The sequence below is a fragment of the Phocoena phocoena genome, chromosome 11 (genome assembly GCF_963924675.1).
Source record: "Phocoena phocoena chromosome 11, mPhoPho1.1, whole genome shotgun sequence".
In the NCBI taxonomy this organism is placed as follows: Eukaryota; Metazoa; Chordata; class Mammalia; order Artiodactyla; family Phocoenidae; genus Phocoena; species Phocoena phocoena.
The window spans coordinates 140,413-159,655 of NC_089229.1; the positions used below are offsets into that span (position 1 = coordinate 140,413).

The window sequence follows — 19,243 nt, forward strand, 5'->3', positions numbered from 1 at the left end:
GCCAGGATCTCCCAGACCCCCACCACCCCTGGCCTATACCCTTGTCAGATCGTGGGTGGGAAATCGACCCAAATACCCAGTCAGTACATGAAATTCAAGGTGGGGACAACCACAAGCAGGGACAATGCTTGTACGCACGCGCGCACACACACTCACACGTGCTTGTGTACGTCCACACACACAGACATGCACACGCCTGTGTGGACACACAGCTAAGTCACACTTGGTTCAAACGTTTGTTCAGAAAAAAGGCAAAACCCCATAAAAACCCATTTCAGAGGCCACCAATGGTGCAGTGGCCACCCACAAGCATTCCTGCAGTGTGTTCCCAACAACAGGCAAGTCAGCGTGTTTTCCAGACCAAGGCCAGTCAGGGACCACACCCTGGCATGGCACCTGCCCTGACATTCTCATCTCGAAAGAGCAAGGAACCCAGAAGTTCCAGCTTTCTTAGGGGAAAGAGGATGGACAGGAGGGGCCTGGACCCATCAGGGCCCCTCTGGCCTGGGTCTCCACCAACCTCTGCAGCCCCAGCACGTCCTTGGTTCGAGCTACGCAATGAGCACCTGCTGAGTGTGAGGGGCCCCAGGGCTGAAGGGCACTAGAGGGGTCCCACCCTCCCTCCTCCTCCCTCCTCCTCCCTCCCCCTCCCTCCCTCCTCCTCCCTCCTCCTCCTCCCTCCTCCTCCCTCCTCCTCCCTCTCTCTCCCTCTCAGGAGAGTCCCCACCCAACCCCTCCTCTTAATGCCGTTTCCGCCAGCCACCTCAGCCCTTCCTTTTTTGGGACACCAGTGCCCCCCCAGGGGGCAGGATATACCTTCCCTTCCTCTTCCTCCTGCAGGGCCCTCCAAGCCACAGGGAGCCACCTTGCGTGAGCCCCCATCCTTGCCACCTGCTTTTCTGTCGCCTCCCATTTTCCCTTCTTCCCAGGTGTTCAGGTCATCTGCTCAACAGACCACAGACACTAAAGGGCCCTATCAGCCCTCGGTACTGTGACATAAAACTGACATGTTTATGCTGGCAACGAACCCACGGGTCTTACTTCTGTCCCGTAAAAGCACAAACACTGGATCATGGGATGATCGCTTAGGTACCTGGGAAAACCCTGATGCTGGCCTGGCTTCCTCAAACCAGGTGTGTCTACCGAAGGTCGGCAGGTGGACTGGCTTCCCAGGACAGCTGTCGTCCAGGGGCAGGAGTGGGTCTCCTGTGGGTTTCCTCTGAACAGAGCCACGGGAAGGGCCCGGGTCCAGTTCAACAAAAGCTGTGACCCCCTCACTCAGCAGTGTGGATGGAGGCTCTGTGGTAGGCTGTCCCTTCACCCTCCCCCAGACTCTGCTCAGGAAAAGCTGGTGAAAAGGATGCTGACCTCGGGCCGCAAGAGTGAGCCCCCTCCCTCTGGAAGACAGGGGTCTGTGGAGCAACCCTGTCACAAGGCAACAGAGGGGATACCCAGGCCAGAGAGGAAGGAGGCTCTTCTTCCATCCACTGGTCTCTGCACACAGAAGCAGCCCAGAGGGCAGAAGGCAGCTCTTCTGTTTCTGCAGCGCACAGTCCCTGGGTCCCTGGATGACAGACCTCAGGCTGCCCAAGCACCTCTTTCTGAACGTGCACCTGAACGTGGCCACGTGACGGCCTCTGGCAGGAGACTCCCAGGAACCATCCACCAGAGCCCGGTGTGGGGTCTAGCCAGACCCAGCTGCCTACTGGTATTGGTTTATTGACCAGTTTGGATCTTCAATCAGTGCAGTGGGTCAGCTCCCCATGACTAGCCTTGCACCCTTGTGACCCCGGGGCCCGGAGCTTCTCTGCCTTACTCTTGAATGAGCGAGGTTACTAGGCATAGAATTCCAGGTGCGAAGGCATTCTGACCCAAGACTTTGAAGTTTCTGTTCCGCTGTCTTCTAGCATCTGCTGATCAGACCTCCGCTGTCAGTCTGACCCCTGTTCCTTTCTAAGTCATCATTCTCTGGCAGTTAAGGCTTTTCTTTTCGTCTATGGTGTGAAATTTTACTATGACAGGTCTAGGGGTAGCTTTGTTTTTACTTCATTGCTTCAGACGTACACTCCTGCAAACTGGAGTCTCATGTCCTCGTTCAATTTTAGAAAAGTCTTAGCCATTTACTCTTCAAATATTGCCTCTTCCCCAGTCTTTTAACTCTTTCCCTCTGGGACTCTATTTAGGCTGGGATTTTTCTCAGTTGTCCTCCATATTTTTTGTCTACTCTTTGATATTTTGCATCTCCTTATCTTTCTGTGCTGAATTTTGGGTAGTTTCCTCAGATTTATCTTTTAATTCATAGTTTCTTCCTTCAGGTGGGTCTACCATATTGTTTCCCAGGCACAGATTTTTAAAATCTCAGGGGCTCTATTTTTGTTTCAATAACATTTCTTTAGGAATCCTTTTTAAATCTGCTTATCCTTATTCCCCCCCCCCCCCACTGTGTTGTTCTTTCATTATGAGTTCTGTTATTTCTCTCAAACTTTGTATTTAAACACCTTGTTTTGTCTCTTTCATAGCATTCTACGGTTCCCAGTTCTTCTGATGCTAATTCCAAGTCCTGGGCTTGGCTCTACTTTCCCCCATCTCTTGGCTTTGTGGGGGTATCAGAGCCCCAGTGCCCTGCCCGTAGGATCTGTATTGGTCCCAAGCCCTCATGGACTATGGGAGCATCTGCTTCCTCTCACTCCCTTGGCTCTGATTTCTCTCTTCATTTTCGAGAACTGGGAAATTCCTCTTCTTTTGTTTTGAGATGGCTATGTATTTTTAGAGTTTTACTTTATTCAGAATATTTATGGGGAAGGAGGTCCTGACCACATCAGCCTAATCTATCTTGGTGGCTGTCCTCCACACCAAACTAAACTGCAGTCAAGAGTACCTGCTCAGGGCTTCCCTGGTGGCGCAGTGGTTGAGAGTCCGCCTGCCGATGCAGGGGACGCGGGTTCGTGCCCCAGTCCGGGAGGATCCCACATGCCGCGGAGCGGCTGGGCTCATGAGCCATGGCCGCTGAGCCTGCGCGTCTGGAGCCTGTGCTCCGCAACGGGAGAGGCCACAGCAGTGAGAGGCCCGCGTACCGCAAAAAAAAAAAAAAAAGAGTACCTGCTTGGAAGGGAAGGGCTCAGCAGAGGTCTAGGGTCAGGGATCAGTCCATGAGGGAGGTCAGAAATAATTTTAGGGGACAGGTAAGGGTTCCTTCTATGTCTGGGGAAGAACCAAGCCTGAAGCCAGGGTTGGGGCGCAGTCTAGAACCAGGATCAAGGCCCTTCCTGTGCCCACGACTGGGTTAGAGCTCAGCACACGACCAGAGTCAGGGGTCCTTCTATGGCTGGAACGAGAGCAAAGTCTGGGACTCGAATTAGGTTCAGGTTATAGAAGGATCGAGCACGTTAACAGTCATGTGCATTGGGACATGCCATGATAAAGATGTTCACGGTCGTGTAAGTCAGGGCGTAACCATTATTAACTGTCACGTATGTCAGGACACGGTCATGTATATCTGAACATGCCAATGATGAGGCTATTAACGGTCACATATATCGAGACACACCCACGATGAGGCTGCTGGTGGTCACCCTGGAATCGTGCCCCCACATACCCATCAAAGCCCCAACACACTCTTGTTTGCCTCCTGCAACTTACGAGGACCTGTCCCATCACCGTACCAGCAACGTTCACAACGGCCCCGTGAGGTCGGCAGCTCACTCTACTGAGCCCTGCGTAACTGACGTGTGAACGGGTGCTGAGAGGGTAAAGGAAATGCAAAGACCACACAGCTAGTGCCTGGCAGAGCCGGGAGCAAAGGTCAGGTCCCCTTTTCTCACTTGGATGAAATGAAGACGTAAAGTCATCCTGGAGGTGTGGAGGACCAGGGGCTGCGTGCGCACACGCATGCAAACACACTGGTGAGCCAGGGCCCGATTCCCCACCGCCAGACGTGGTGGTCCCACTGCCTATCCCCAGCCCTGTCACCCTGCCCCTCAGCCCTCGATCCATCCACACGTCAGCTCCCTTTTCAGCCCACAGACACCCAATTCCCCCACCACTTCAGCACCCACCCATTTACCTCTAACCTGTCCATACATCCACCTCTCGGTCCTCCCTCCCCGCTGTCTCTGCCTGGCTTTGGCCCAGCTCCCCTGACCTGGCCCCCCACCCTGGGCTATCTGCCCACCGCCTGCCCTGCCACTCACCAAGCTCCTCAAGCTCCGCCGTCATGGACTTGGAGCGCAGGGTCAGCGTGGTACTGGGGGCCCTCTTAGGGGGCGGCGGGGCTGCAAAGAAGAGGGAGGCCTTGGACCTCCTGTCCAGCAGCAGGCAGCGCGGCGTGGCCAGGTGCAGGTGCCACCTGCGCTCCACCGCTTGGATCTCCTCGTACTCCCGGGAGGACGAGTCACACTGCGCCAGGATCTTGTTCAGGCTGCGGCTGGATGCAAACTTCTTCATGGCGCTGGGAGCTCAGGGGGCGCTGAAGGCCGGGCTGGGCCAGGGCAGCCAGGGCCTCAGGCGGTGGTCGAGGGCCCCAGGGGGATCACAGGGCTGGCCAGCCTCAGCCCGAGGGCCCACGTGGAAGGCTTCGAGGGCAGAGTCATGGGGTGGGGGCTGGGAGGGGTCTCCCGGCAGGCCGGGCTCCTGCTGCTCCAGCGCCCGCCCCCCCCCCCACCCCGCCAGGCCTGGAGGCCGCTGCCCCTCGGGGGACCAGGGTGTGGTCAGCCAAGCCAGGGCCTGGGCTGGGCTAGACCCGGTCAGCAAAGCCTCCTGGGCCCAGGCTGTGCCGCGACGTTGGCGCGGGGAGAAGACGCTTTTCCTCTTCCCTCAGGTGCCGCCTCCCCCTTCCCTCCGACAATAAGCGGCAGCGCAGCGTCAACCTCACAGTTGCTATGGCAACCCCGGCCTCCAGGCAGCTGCTGGCAGCGTCGGGAAGGAGGGCTCTTCCATGCCAGGGGCTGGGGGGCGCCGGGAAGGAGGGGGCAGGGATCTTAGGAGGGCAACCTGGGGTCAGAGGCCGGGAGAGGGTTGGCTGTCTAACATCGGGGATTGGCACCCAGGCGGCGCACGTGGGCGTTCGCCTAGGTTCAGGCCTCTGACGTCAGCAGTCAGCAGTCTGGGGCCGGGGGTGATGAGAGGAGCATGGGCCTGGGGTCAAAGGTCTAAGGTCAGGGCACAGAGCAGGGAGACTGGGCACAGAGGTCCGAAGCCCGAGCCCTCACCTCTGCGCCGAGCCCCATCTTCTTCGGGCTTCCTTGTCACTGACACCACCTTCATAACGAGGCGGTTCCCGCCCTGGCGGATCAGAGCCACCACCTGCTTGTGCCCGACCTTCACCACGTTCACTCCGTTCACCTGGGACAGTCAGGGCCCGGGGGCCATCCAGGTGAGTCCTCCTCGGGCTCGGACAGAGGCCAGCACCCCACAGGGCCCCACAGGGAAGGACGAGCCTCACCTCGATTAGGAAGTCCCCCGTGCGCAGCCCGGCCCTCCAGGCCACGCCCTCCACGTCCACCGACTCGAGATACTGAAGCGCTGGGAAGGCCGGCGTGGGCGTGAACTCCTCGATGGGGGTCTCTGCTGTGGGACGGGAAGAGGGCAATAAGGACGGCGTCCTGCCAGCAGGGTCCAGGTGGAGGTGGCTGCCACACAGCAACCTCCCACGAACGACCTGGGCCGGGGGGCGGCAGGCGGGGGCTGCCCAGCGCAAGAAGAGCCAGCCCGGGAATCCAGGACACACCCCTCTGAGAGACCCCCCCCCCCGCCCCCGCCACTCACCCCACCAGAAAGGCCCCCGCTCCATTAGACACGCACAGCAGAGATCCTGGGAACCAATGAGGGAAAGGACCCGCTGCCTCCTACCAACATCCCAAACCAAGAATACAGAGTCACAGCAGGGAGAGGAAGCGGGTGGGGGAGAAGAAAGGGGGGCAGGGGCGCGGCAGGAGGAGAGCAGAGGAAAGGAGCAGAGGCAGGACACAGAAGACACCCCGAGTGGTGCACAGCCCTTGACAGCCGGGTACCCCGCTCCGTTACCTTTGGCCCCCCGGAGCACAAAACCAAAGCCTTCGTGGTCCCGTTTCTGCAGGACAGCCACCTTGTCGTCGATGACATAATCGCTGACAGAGGAAAACAGAAAGGTGAGGAGAACCCTGCCGGGAAAGCACGTGCCCCAGACAGGACCCCACGGGCACGGGCACAGCCCACCCTGGGAGCTGTCCTTGGACTCACCCGGGAGGCCTCCCTCCACATCTGACGCTCCATCGCACGCGTGCCCACCCTCGCCCGCCTGCCCACCTGCCCCACCTGTACCTGTGCGCAGAGAGGCTGTCATAGGAGCCCACCGTGTAGTGGCGGAAAAGTCGCTTCGTCCGGTCCTCCCGGGTTTCTGAGGGGAGGTTCAGGAGCTGACGGAGGGTCTCATCCTCCAAGTGGCGTGAACCGCCCCCTGAACGACGCCGGTCACCAGCCGCACGCGTGCGCACACGCACACGCACGCACGCTCACGCACACGCCCCTGGCCTGGTAGTGCCCGCATGGAAGTGGGGGGTCCAAACCCTGGGGTCCTGGGCCCAGCGGTCCTAGGTGAGAAGGCTGAGGGGACCATGCAGGAACTCTTGCCTCTAGGGGTCAGGGTCCAGACGGGGGCAGGAGCTGTGGCTCATCTTTCTCCTGAGTGGCTGCACACAGCAGACCGGACAGGGCCAGGGCCAGGGCAAGCACAGAGAGAGTCAGCAAGCCCCCAAACTAAGGGCAGAGAAGGTGTGCGCACGCACACGTGTGGCCTGGAGTCACGTGTAAGTGCTGCGTTCATACAGGCGTGTCTCTGGGACCTGCAGTCACGCGCAGGTGCTGTGCTCATACGTGTGCGTGACCCACAGTCACGCGCAGGTGTCACGCTACATACCCCTGTGAACTGGCACTGAGGCGGCCCTGTGTCTTCAACGTACCCCTCACCACAGAGACGCTCATCCCCATGGGGTCCTTTGCTCCAGACCCCACCTCTGCGTGGGCAGGGAGGGGGTCCATGTATGGGGGGCTAGGTCCCCCTATCCTGCTGTCACTGCATCCCACAGAGCTTTATCCCCATCTGTACTCTTGATCTCAGAGTCCCTCACAGCCACTGCAGAGCTGCCCCACCCTCGGCCTCGCTGATGTCCTGCAAGCCTGCAGGTTCCAGTCCGCACCTCCAGTCACGACCCTCCCTGCTCCAGGCTTACCTCTCCAGCTGCCTGCACACGTACACTGGATTTTCTGGTACCCTCGCACCCACTCCTGGCCCCCAGCCCCCAGCACCTCTGTCTCCAGCTCCACCACCACCTGTAATTTCACCCCTCAGCTCCTCCCCCCTTCTCTACCAGCTTAGCATTCCTCAAGAGCAACTTATTCATTCAACAAGTACGTACTGAGCTCTTACTACGTACCAGGCTCCAAGAATGGAGCAGAGAACAGAACGAAGCCCCCCTACCCTGCAGAGTTTACAGGCTAAACTGTACAGATGAAGAGAGAGAGGAGACGAGAAACAGGTACGCACAGAACGTGTAGAATGCTGGTAAGCGGTAAGAAAAAAGGAAGCCGTTTGGTGCGCTGCAATTCTAGGTGGTCACATGAAGGCCTCCCCAGGAAGGGAGAGGTGAACAAAGGCACGAGGACGTAAGGGAGCAGCCCTCCGTGTGGGTAAAGGCTTTCTGGGACAGTGAACAGCCTGGGCAGCTGGGGCGGAGGGAGCAAGAGAGAGAGCAGGAAAGGAGGCCCGAGAGGGGACCTATGATTCTGACGACTGTCTCCTCCACTAACTGTAAGCTCCTGAGGGTAAGGACCATGTCGCAGTTGTTTCTGTGATCCTAGCACCAAGCACAGCACCTGGCACACAACAGGCGTTCCAAATGCCAACTGGAAGGACAGACAGGTGGACAACTGGCTGGGTGGGGGGGGGGGGGTGGATGGAAGGATGGATGGAACAAGAGGTAGACAGAAAGATGGATCAACAGGTAAATGTATATATAAGTGGATGGAGGGAAAGAGAGCAGGGTAGGGGGGTGGGGGGATGGATGGAAGGAGGGGAAGGGTGGACTGGGTCTGCTAGGTGGGTTGATGGATGAGTAGATGGATGACAGGATGGGTGGGTGAGTGAAAGCATAGATGGATGTAAGAGTAGACAGAGGGGACTTCCCTGGTGGAACAGTGGCTAAGAATCCGCGTGCCAATGCAGGGGACACGGGTTCGATCCCTGGTCTGGGAAGATCCCACATGCCGCGAAGCAACTAAGCCCATGAGCCACAACTACTGAGCCTGAGCCCTAGAGCCCGCAAGCCACAACTACTGAAGCCTAGAGCCCGTGCTCCACAACAAGAGAAGCCACCACAATGAGAAGCCCGCACACTGCAACAAAGACCCAGCACAGCCAAAACTAAATTAATTAATTAGTTTTTAAAAAAATAGTAGACGGAGGGACTTCCCTGGTGGCGCAGTGGTTTAAGAATCCACCTGCCAACGCAGGGGACACAGGTTTGATCCCTGGCCCGGGAAGATCCCACATGCCGCAGAGCAACTAAGCCCGTGCGCCACAACTACTGAGCCTGTGCTCTAGGGCCCATGAGCCACAACTACTGAGCCCGTGAGCCACACTACTGAAGCCTGCGGGCCCTAGAGCCCATGCGCCGCAACTACTGAGCTCACATGCTGCAACTACTGAAGCCCACGTGCCTAGAGCCCACGCTCCGCAACAAGAGAAGCCACCGCAACGAGAAGCCCGTGCACCTCAACAAAGAGTAGCCCCTGCTCACCGCGACTAGAGGAAGCCTGCGTGCAGCAACGAAGACGCAACACAGCCAAAAATTAAAAAATTTTTTAAAAAGAGTAGATGGAGCAGTGGCTGGATGGAAAGAAGAGCTCCTGTTAACATCAGAAGACACAGGTATCAGGAAAAGTATTGATCTGGATTTCAGAACCCTGCCACTAACTTGTGTGATTCTCAGTATGTTCGACAGTCCCTTCTGGCCCTCTCCTTATAAAGCAGGAAAATTCACCTTGGAGGCCCCCTAGGTTCTGATGGCCTATAGTCTGATCTCACTGGCACCGTCCCCAGTGCTCACACCCTCTCCTCCCTCTGCAGCACACCTGCACCCACCACCCTGCCGTCCCCAAAGCCAGAGCAGGCCAGGCCTCTCCTCACCTCCACCACACCCTTCTCCACGCTGACCCAACTTCGGAAATGTTCACGGTGCCTGCCTGCAGAAGGACCCCTCCCCCAAAAAAGACCCTCTGCAGATCACTGGACTCCTATTTTTATATTTATCGACCAAACACAAATTATTACATAACGCAAATGAAAACACACAGCATGCCCCCCCCACCCCCAGTACTGGAAAGAAAGGGGGAGGAGGGAGGATGCCAGCCAGAGCCATAGCTTTGGTGTTCTATGCCAGCCTCCAGGATGCCCAGGGCCGCCTCCCCACTCCCTCCCCTCACAGCTCAACTCTCCCTGCTTGCAACTGCTCCTTTCACCCAGATGGGTGCCGTGGGAGCCTTGCTCTCTGCTGACCCTGGGCATCGGCCTGGCCCACACGTGTTGGCAGTATCCCCTCCTTGGCCTCTAAGTCCCTTCTCTGTCCCTGCTCCAGTCTCAGAAACAGATCTTTCTTTGGATCTGGGCCTGTTGGAAGCAGGTTCCTGTTCCTGGGCTGCCCTCTCGCCTCTGGCAGAACTCAGCCCCTGGGTCCCAAATCAGAGACTCTGCCCAGAGCAGCTGGCGGCCGGGCCTGCAGGTAAGGACAGAGGTTATTCCCACCCCCTCCCAGCAGGCAGCCCCCGCAGGCCTGTCTCCCTGCCCATCCATGAAACACTCCCATCTACCCAGGTACCTTCTGACACTTTCAGATGACAAACCCCAGAGCCACCCCTGTCTAGGAGCCCCACCACTGCCCGGAGGCCTATAGCTCCTTCAACAGGTTGCTCTGTGTCGTCTCCCTTCTCTATGACTCCAGTCCAGCCCTGCCCATCCCGTCTCCGTCTCCCTGCTTTGCCCTGCCTGGGCCATCACCCTAATCCTAAATGACCAGCACGATCAGGACAGCGCCCCCCAGACGCCTCCTGCGACACCGCCACAAACTTTAGCCCCTAGTCCCAGGACGCGGGACCAGCCCTCACACTCCCCACTCCAGCCCTGCCACCCGCCCCTCAACGCACAGGTTCGCTCAGCCAGAGCCCATGAAGCGTGGCAGCTACAGCACAGACCCTGCAGCCCACTGCCTACACTGCAAACAAGACTCTGCTCCTTGGGCTGCGGAAGAGAACCCTCCTAGAGATGAACTAACAACAACTGTCCCCACCTCCCAGGCATGCTGGGACAAGTCAGTGAACTCTCAGAGGTAAGAGAGCTTAACACCCAGCCAGGCATCCTGACACTGCTTGGAGCACACTGGGTGCCAGCACGTGTAGATCTAGAAGGCCATGCCGTGCCCTGGCCAACAGGCTCTGCCCCCACCCCCATCATGCTGACCACCTAGATGGTCCTAGCGATCCTTCAAGGCTTAGCTCAAACAACACCTCTGCTTTAAAGGCCCCCGGACTCCTTCAGACCGACCCAGGGAGGCCCCTGTGCTCACGCCTGTCACAGCCATGCAGTGTGCCCGCCTGCCCCTCGCTAGGCAGAGAGCCAGCCCCTGTGACCCCAGCTCCCGACACAGGGTCCAGCGCACGTCAAACACCTAACAAACACGGGCTGTTCTCAAATTCCAACTCCAGTCCAGACCTCCCTTCCTTCCTCCCCAGCTTCAGACTCAGCTCCAACTGCCCCTGGACCCGCAGAGTTCTCAGACCAGAACCTTCATTGCCCACCCTATAGGGGCCCACAGGACCCACTCCCTACGCAGGTCTCGAGGCCCCTCCTTCCCCTCACCTCTCCTGTCCAGTTGGCACCAGAGCCCAAACTTCCGAAACCACTCCCCACCTCAACATACCACCCCACCTGCCCACAATGGGCAGAATACAGGATGTCGTGTCCCTCCCAGGCTCCCAGCCGCAAGGAGAGCCGTCAGGGTGAGGCGGTGTGAACAGCCAGGTATGAGAGTAAAGGCTCCATTGTGAAGCAATTATACTCCAATAAAAATAAATAAATAAGTAAAACTTAAAAAAAAAAAAGTAAAGGCTCCTGATCAGGAGTGGATCAGCGGCCACACTCCTGCTTCCCTGGGCTCTGCCACACTCCACCCAGGGCAGGGGTCCAGGCCACACAGGGGTGGGCTCCCCTGGGGAAACCCGCAACCCAGGATAAGGGAGCACAGCAACCCTGGGTCTGAGCCCTTCATGTGCAGAAAGACAGAGGTATGCACCCTGGGTCCCGACACACCACTAGTGACCACCACTTAGCCACCATTCAGGAGGGGGCTCCCTTGTCCCACCAGCTCTCGGGGCCAGAAATAATACCTGCGGGTCGAGGGGCCTCCTGGGTGCGCAGTCAGCCCTGGCTGGGGTCTTGAAAGGACCAGCCGCTCCTTTCCACTGGCAGGACCACCTCAGATCCCAACTCCCAGAGGGGTCCTTCCTGGAGGTTCAGGTGGTGAGCAGGGTTGGACCGAGGCTGCTCACCAGCCCCAGGAGCCACGGCCTTTGCCCTCACGTCCTCCCTGCAGGCTAAGGATGCAGCCATCCCCCACCTGCTGCCCTCAGACCATCCTGGCCCCAGGGCACCCATGACAGCCCCTCTGGGCCCAACTGGCCTCATTTCCTTTTGGCTGGCCCAGGCCTCCCTGCACTGCCCACTTGGACAATCTGTCCACTTTGGAAAGATGCCTCTTTTCTCATACTGACCTCTTTACTTGTCTGCCAGCCACACAGCAATCACACACTCCAAGCACCCAGCATTTCTGTGAGAACCATGTCTGGGAAGGGTTGTGGTCACTGAGAGCCACACGTGGGATCACAGACCGGTGCACGTTCATACGTGTGCGTCCCATGGGCGCGCACGTCACACGTGTCTCCACAGCTGTCCAGGATCCAGATGCACACGTGTGTGTTGGTAAGTAAGTATGGGGTGAACGCGTGCCGTGTCTGTCATGTACACGAGTTTGCACCTACTTCGAACGTGTGTTTGAGTTTGTTCTAGTCTTTTCTCTGTGTACACAATGAGGATCCGCCTCCAAGCAAGACCAACGGGCAGCTGGAAGGGGCGGCACCCTCAGGGGCCACCCAGGGGACGTAGGGGTCACTCACCGTGCCGCGTGTCATACTGTCTCATCTGCACCTCCTCCACGCAGTCAGCCGGGAACCAGCCTGTGCGGCCTTTCACGGTCCCCTCCCAAAAACCGCCCTCCCCAATGCTGAGCACTGGAGGGACAGAAGCCAGACGGGCTGTCAGGGCGGAGGAGGGCGGCCGGAGGGCCACACCTCTCCCACCAGCACCACCAGCCCCACCTCCACCTCCTCGGGCTCAGGCTCTGCCCACCCACCCTTCACGTCTCTCCTTCCCTTCCCGTCCCTTCCTTCATCCTCCTGTCTTTTTCCCTGGGAAAATTTTGGGATCCACACAGAAGACAGAAAAGAACAGATGGGCACAGCACAGGATGGGCATGTGGGGGACAGAGAGACGCACAGATGGACACACTCGAGGGGGGGACAGGAGGCAGAGGTAGGGGCCACAATCCTACTCCTGCCCTCCCAGCTGACCCCTCTCCTCCCACCTCTTCAACCAACCCCCAAGCAACCTTGCTCTGTCGCCCACCCCAGGGGTCACGGCCAAGAGCTCAGGGTCATTGGATTAGGCCACATGATGGGCCATGGAGAGCTGACCCTCGCAACTGTGTCTTTCTTAGGCTCCACGGGCAGAGAGCGCTCATGAGGTGAGGACCCCAGTGATGACAGAGACACTCGTAATGCAAGGAGCTTGTCGTGGCACAGGACCCCCTCATCACAGACACCCACATTAACTGTCACATATACCCCCAGAATGGCAGAGAATTCCCACATATCACAAGCGTTTCCAGTGAAGAAAGTCCCAGAAGTGACACAGGAACCCCATAATTCAAGGAAGCTCTATAATAGGATAAGGTCCTACGAACACAGAGAACCCCACCACCACCAGCCCCGAGCATGACACAGAAACACCCCCATGACGAGAGGAGCTTCTGTTGTGACACGGAAAACCCAAAATGACAGAGGATGGAGAGGGACCCACGACAGGAACCCCGTAAAGACTGACACCCCTCCCTGACAGAGCCCTTCACAGTGACACAAGGAATCCCCAGTGGCAGATGCAACCCATAATGACCACGGCGACTCAGAGTTCCCAGGGACACCCCTAATAACAGACGCCCCAAAATGGCATCAGTCCCTCCACGGTCGCCGGGAAGCCGGGCCGGGCACCCCAGAGTGGCGTCCGCGAACCCCAGGAGGCCCCGCGCCGCGCCCCCCCCCACCGCGACCGCGCCCCCCGCGCCCCCTCACCCTTCACGGCCTCGCCGCGGTGCAGCGGGATCTCGCCCTCGCCCTGCGGGCTGTGCGCCTTCACGGCGATGAACTTGCGGCCGGGGACAGCGCTGTAAAGTTTCCGCTTCGGGCCCCGGGGCGGCGGCGCGGGGGCCGCGGGGGGCGCCGGGCCAGGGCCGGGCACGGGACCGGGGCCGCCGGGGCCGCCGGGACCGCTCGGGCTGTAGACGAACACGTAGGTGACGGACGCGATGCCGGGGGGCAGCGGGCACGCGAAGCCGGCGCCCGGGGCCTCCATGGCGCGCGGCCCGGCCCCGCCGCCGGCCTCACCGCAGCCGCCGCCGCAGCGCCCGCCGCCCGCCGCCCGCCGCGGCCGCCCGCCCGCCCGCCGGGGGCCCGGCCCGGGGCCGCTCCATGGGCCGCGCCGCCGCGCCCGGCCCGCTCCCGCCAGCGCACGAGCCGCGCCCGCTCAGGGCTCCGGGGCCGCGGGGCTGCGCTCCCGGGCGCGCCGGGCTCGCTCCATGCCACGGCCGCTCCGCGCGCCCCGCCTCCTCCGCGGCCCGGCTCCTCCCTCTGCGGGCGGCGGGCCGGGCTCCCTCCTCTCCCCCCTGCGGCCCGGTCGCCGCGGCCCCGACGCGGGAGAGGCCGAGGGGCCGAGGAAGGGGACTAGGGTGCCCAGAGGGGAAGGTGGGGGAGGGGTCAGTCCGACGGAGGAGCGCGGGGACGGGGGAGGCGGGACCGGCTGGGTGGGAGCTGGGGAGGGGACTGGAGGCTTCGGACAGGAGGGAAGCGCCTCCGTGAAGGTCCGCCTCGCCGCCAGGAGGGGCTCCCCCAGCGGGTCCGCGCCCGCACCCTCCAGCTCGGGCCTTGGCCTCCTCACACCCTGACCGCTGCGTGTGCTGGGCGCCAGAATCCCCCTCCCGACCTGGGTCTTCTCCTCCTGGACATCTGCCTCGGATGTTCATGCCCTCTCCAGGCTGACCGCCTTGCCCGGACCACTCCCCCGATCTGGGCACCGAGCCTGAGGCCTCGGCCCTACGCCTCTGCCCCTGCTCAACGGCCTGCACTGGCTCCCTGGCACCTAGGCCGACCAGGTCCACGTTCTCCACCGATAGCCAGGCTCTCTGGGACGAGAATTAGCTGCACTTCAGTAACAAGGCTGGGTACCTTCTTCTCCCTCCCGCGGCCGCTCATAAGGCCGTCCCCAACACCTCAGCTATCCTGATGCTCCTCCTCCGGCCAACTGTTAAGTTACTGTCTCTCAGCTCCCAATGCACCTTCCTCTGTCCGGCTCTGCGATGGTGGTGGGGACTCTGCGACTACACTTCATGCCAGGCTTTGCCAACAGGGGGAGCCGGGGGAAACTGCCACGTCGGCCACCTCTACCCACCACCCCAAAACAGCAGCTCAAACTCAGCCGTCTAACCTTCTCTCCTTCCACCAAACGTGATCTCTCCCCCTGAGGCCCTCTCCCTCCAGGGTGCACCAAACTTCCTCAGCCCCCTCCTGGCCACTCACTGGGGGACTGACTCCCTTACCCCCAATAAAAATTACCTGGATCGCTCCGCCCCAGCTGCTGCTTCGCCCTTAGCCCCCCACCACATCTGGCACCCTAGGCACCTACTAAATGTTTGCTGGAAAGAAAGCTATAATAATTCTGTTCTCCCCACAGAGCAGGTCTCAGCTTGTGTTTGCTAAAAGAATGACCGAATATACGAAAACTGCACGAAAGCAGGGCTTCCACACAGCTCCAGCTCAGGGGCAGCCCATCTGCAAAACTGAAACACCCCAAAGTTTGTTCTTTTAGCCACTGGGCCATGCAAAAGTTTTGGGGGAGAACTGAGGTGATTTGGGGCAGGACAGGTAGCCTTGCAGTCTGGGTAGGGACATCACAGGTCGAGGCTATACGAGCAGGGACGACAGCAGAGGAAGAAATGGCTTTTATAAGCTCCTGCTGCACCCCAAGCCCTCTGCGGAACGCTCAGGCTTAGGAAGTTTGGGAATCAGGTCTAGCCGGGGGCAAGTTAAGCTGCTTCCCAGCTCTGTGGCTTTGGGCAAGTCATTTACCCCACCTGAGAGTTAGGACCCTCATCTGTAAAATACAGCACAGCCTCACACACGGTCAACACTACGCCGCTCAGCCCAGCTGTCACTGTGAAAACAAAGTGCTATTTATGTAACTCTTTCAGTCAACATGTCAGCCGAGCACCTTCTATGTGACTGGCTCTGGAGCAACTGTGGGAAATGAGAAAGACAGCTCCTGCCCTCCAGGTGCAGGGAGGAGAGAGGCCTTAATCAGCAGCAGCAGGCCGCTGCTGTGGGCCACGGGGTCCCAGTAGGGAGCCTCCACTGCCCGGGCTCCAGAAGGCTTCCCAAAGGAAATCTTTCGGGTAGGATTAGCCTACCTTACTGATGAGAAAGGTAGGCACAGAGTGGTTGGCTAATCCGCACAAGGCCACACGGGAGGCAGATGCAAGGACTGCACTGGAGCCCATCCATCTGTCTGCAGAGCCAGTTTCTACCTTCCACTCCCCACTGCTCAGCTCAGTGGGGCTCCAGCCCACAGAGTCTGGTGGGGCTCCCGCCCAGGCTTTTTGCTCTAAGTTCTAGGAATGCCAAGTCCTTCAGACGTCCTTGGTTCTCAGGGTCCCAGCACTCATGGTGAGGGATAAAGAGAAGAGCCATGGGGTCCTGTGGTTATACAGGGCCAGAGGGGTTGGGGAAACACCAAGAGGGAGTCTTGGGATGAAGACTCCCCCCTTGGGAACAGGGCTAGCGTCCACCCATAGATTTTGAGCCCTCATGGAGAGGAAGCTCCAGTCCCTGACCTCTTGCCACACGTCACCCAGCCCTGCCTCATCCCAGCCCTCATCCTCCTCCCTGGCACTGCAGGAACCTTTCTAAACCACAGGTCTGACCAGACCCTCTCCCCACAACATTCTCCCTCAGCTGCCCACTGCCTTTGGGACAAGTCCAGCTCCAGCCAGAGATCAGCATGGGGGACCTCACCTTCTTCCCTTTCCCATCCAAAGAGACCCCCCCCTGCCGACCCAAAGCCTCAGCTCATCACTGCAGAGGTGCCAGGCACCAACAGGCCCCTCCCTGCCCCGCTAATGCTGGCTCCTCCAGGCTCAGGTCCCGGCCCCCACATACCTGATCTTACTCTGGCTGCCCCTGCCTGCTGCGGGGCCACTGCCGTCACTCTGCTGGTCACCATCCCGGTCCCGGTCTTTCTCTTCCTGCAGCCGCTGGAGCAGCAGCTGGTGGGGGAGGCTTCGCAGTGAAGGTCCAGGAGAAGCTGCTGGCTGCACCTCACCCTTCAGGTTGATGTCACTGGCCGAGCGCTGCAGGGGCCGAGGAGAGGCAAGGCCGCTAGGGCCAGCCAGGCGCCGCCGCTTCGCATAGCTGGGGGTTTCCCTGAATGGTACTGGGAGGGGGTAGGGGGGACAGGTGAGACTCTGGGCAGCCAGAAAGGGTGACCAACTTGTCCTGGTTTGCCTGGTATTTCCAGATTTTAAAAGTAGAATCCTATGTCCCAGGAACTGCCTCAGTCCCAGGCAAACCAGGACAGCTGGTCACCCCATGACTGAAACTATGATGCCAGGAGGGACACATACCAAACTGCCTCTACCTCTACCTTCAGGGGTAAAAGCCTGCCCTTCCTGTCAGCCAAATGAGGTCTTGGAACTGCCTATTTCACAGGCTTCCAGAGAGACAAAACCGGCCACATGTGACAAATCTCACCAGACTACCACTGTATAGGACTGTTTGCAGTTGACCATAACCAGAGAAACTGTAAAAGATGTTCTAGACCAGGGGTTGGCAAACATCTGTAATGAATCAGATAGTAACCATTTCAGGCTTTGCAAGCCATACAGTCTCTGTTGCAAGGACTCAGCACGGCCACTGCGGCATGAAAACAGCCTCAAATGATGTATAAGCAGATGGGTGTGGCTGAGTTCTAATAAAACTTTATTTAAATAGCAGATGGTGAGTTTAAAAACATGATCCAACTATGTACTATTTACAAAAGAATCACTTTAGATCCAGAGACACAAGTAGGCTTAAAATAAAAGGATAATGGAAGATATTTCATGTAAATAGTAACCAAAAGAGAGCTAAGTAGCTACATTAATATCGGACAAAATAGACTTAAAAGATAAAAAGTGTTACAAGAGACAGAGGACATTATATATTGATAAAAGTGTCAATTCATCAAATAGATTAACAATTATTAATACGTATACAACAAAGCATCAAAATATATGAAACAAACACTGATATCTTTGGAGAAATAGACAGTTCTACAATAATATTTAAGACTTTAACACCCCACCTTCAATAATGAATAGAACATCTAAAGGCAAGATCAATAAGGACATAGAAGACTTGACCCAATTAGACCTAACAGATATATATATAGGACACTCCACAGAACAAGAGCAGAATACGCATTATTCTCAAGTGCACATGGAACATTCTCCAAGATAGATCATTAATGAGGTCACCAAAAAAGTGTCAATAAATTTAAAAAGACTGAAATCATACAAAGTATCTTCTGCAATGACAATGGAATGAAGCTAGAAATTAAGAACAGGAAAAAAAACCTGGAAAATTCCCAAATATGTGAAAAATTAAACAACACTCTTAAACAATCAATGTGTCAAAACAGAAATCATAAGGAAAATTGAAAACACTTTGAGAAAAGAAAAACAAAAATACAACATACCAAAACTTACGGGATGCAGTAAAAGCAGTACTAAAAGGTAAATTTATAGCTGTAAGCACCTACATTAAAAAGGGATAAAGGTCTCAAATCAATAACCTATTTAAGGAACTAGAAAAAGAGAAGCAAACCAAACCCAAAGCTAGCAGAGGAAGGAAATAATAAAACTTACATGAGATAAACAAAATAGAGAATAGAAATACAGAGAGAATCAATGACACCAAAAGTTGTTTCTTTGAAAATATCAACAAAATTGACAAAACTTTAGCTAGACTGACTAAGAAAAAAAAGAGAAGGGGGACACAAATAACTGAAATCAGAAATGAAAATTGGGGTATTACTGCCAACGTTATACAAGTAAAAAGAAATATAAGAGAATACAATGAATAATTGTATGTCAACAAAGTAGATAAACTAGATGGACAAATTCTAGAAAAACATAAATTACCAAAACTGACTCAAGAAGAAATAGAAAATCTAAACAGACCCATAAAAAGCAAGGAGATTGGATCAGTAATCACAAATCTCCCAACAAAGAAAAATCCAGCATGAAATGGCATCGCTAATGAATTCCACCAAACATTTAAAGAAGAATTAGCAAAATCCTTCTCAAATTCTTCCCCAAAAATGGAAGAGGTAGGAACACTTCCTAACTTATTCTATGAGCAATTTTAAAATGAGCAAAGGGACTTCCCTGGTGGTTCAGTGGGTAAGACTCCGTGCTCCCAATGCAGGGGGCCCAGGTTCTATCCCTGGTAGGGGAACTAGGTCCCACATGCATGCCGCAACTAAGAAGCCCTCATGCCGCACCTAAAAGATCCCGCATGCTGCAACTAAGACCCGGCAAAGCCGAAATAAATAAATAAATATTTTTAAAAATAAATAAAAATGAGCAAAGAACCTGACATTTCTCCAAAAAAGATGTACAAACAGCCAACAAGCACATGAAAAGATGCATCAACAACCATTAGGGAAATGCAAATCAAAACCACAATGAGATACCACTTCACTTAGACTAGAATGGCTATAATAAAAAAAATTTTTTAATAAAAAATATTCTTTTAAAGGTAATAACAAGTGGTGGTGAGGATCTGAAGAATTTGGAAC

The 19,243-nt window shown here is 56.7% G+C and overlaps 1 protein-coding gene across 2 annotated transcripts in view; it reads right to left on the reverse strand.

Annotated features, from left to right (window-relative positions):
• The window catches only part of SHANK3 (SH3 and multiple ankyrin repeat domains 3), a 48,905-nt gene that overhangs the window by 21,832 nt on the left and 7,830 nt on the right, over positions 1-19,243 (reverse strand). For both annotated transcript variants that reach the window (XM_065886644.1, XM_065886645.1), the window contains exons 10-17: positions 16,564-16,837; positions 13,429-13,631; positions 12,199-12,312; positions 6,298-6,373; positions 6,022-6,104; positions 5,441-5,565; positions 5,208-5,340; positions 4,191-4,271 (exon numbers count right to left, since the gene is read on the reverse strand). In XM_065886644.1, coding sequence (XP_065742716.1) covers positions 4,191-4,271; positions 5,208-5,340; positions 5,441-5,565; positions 6,022-6,104; positions 6,298-6,373; positions 12,199-12,312; positions 13,429-13,631; positions 16,564-16,837 — 1,089 coding nt within the window. The remainder of the gene's footprint in view (positions 1-4,190; positions 4,272-5,207; positions 5,341-5,440; positions 5,566-6,021; positions 6,105-6,297; positions 6,374-12,198; positions 12,313-13,428; positions 13,632-16,563; positions 16,838-19,243) is intronic.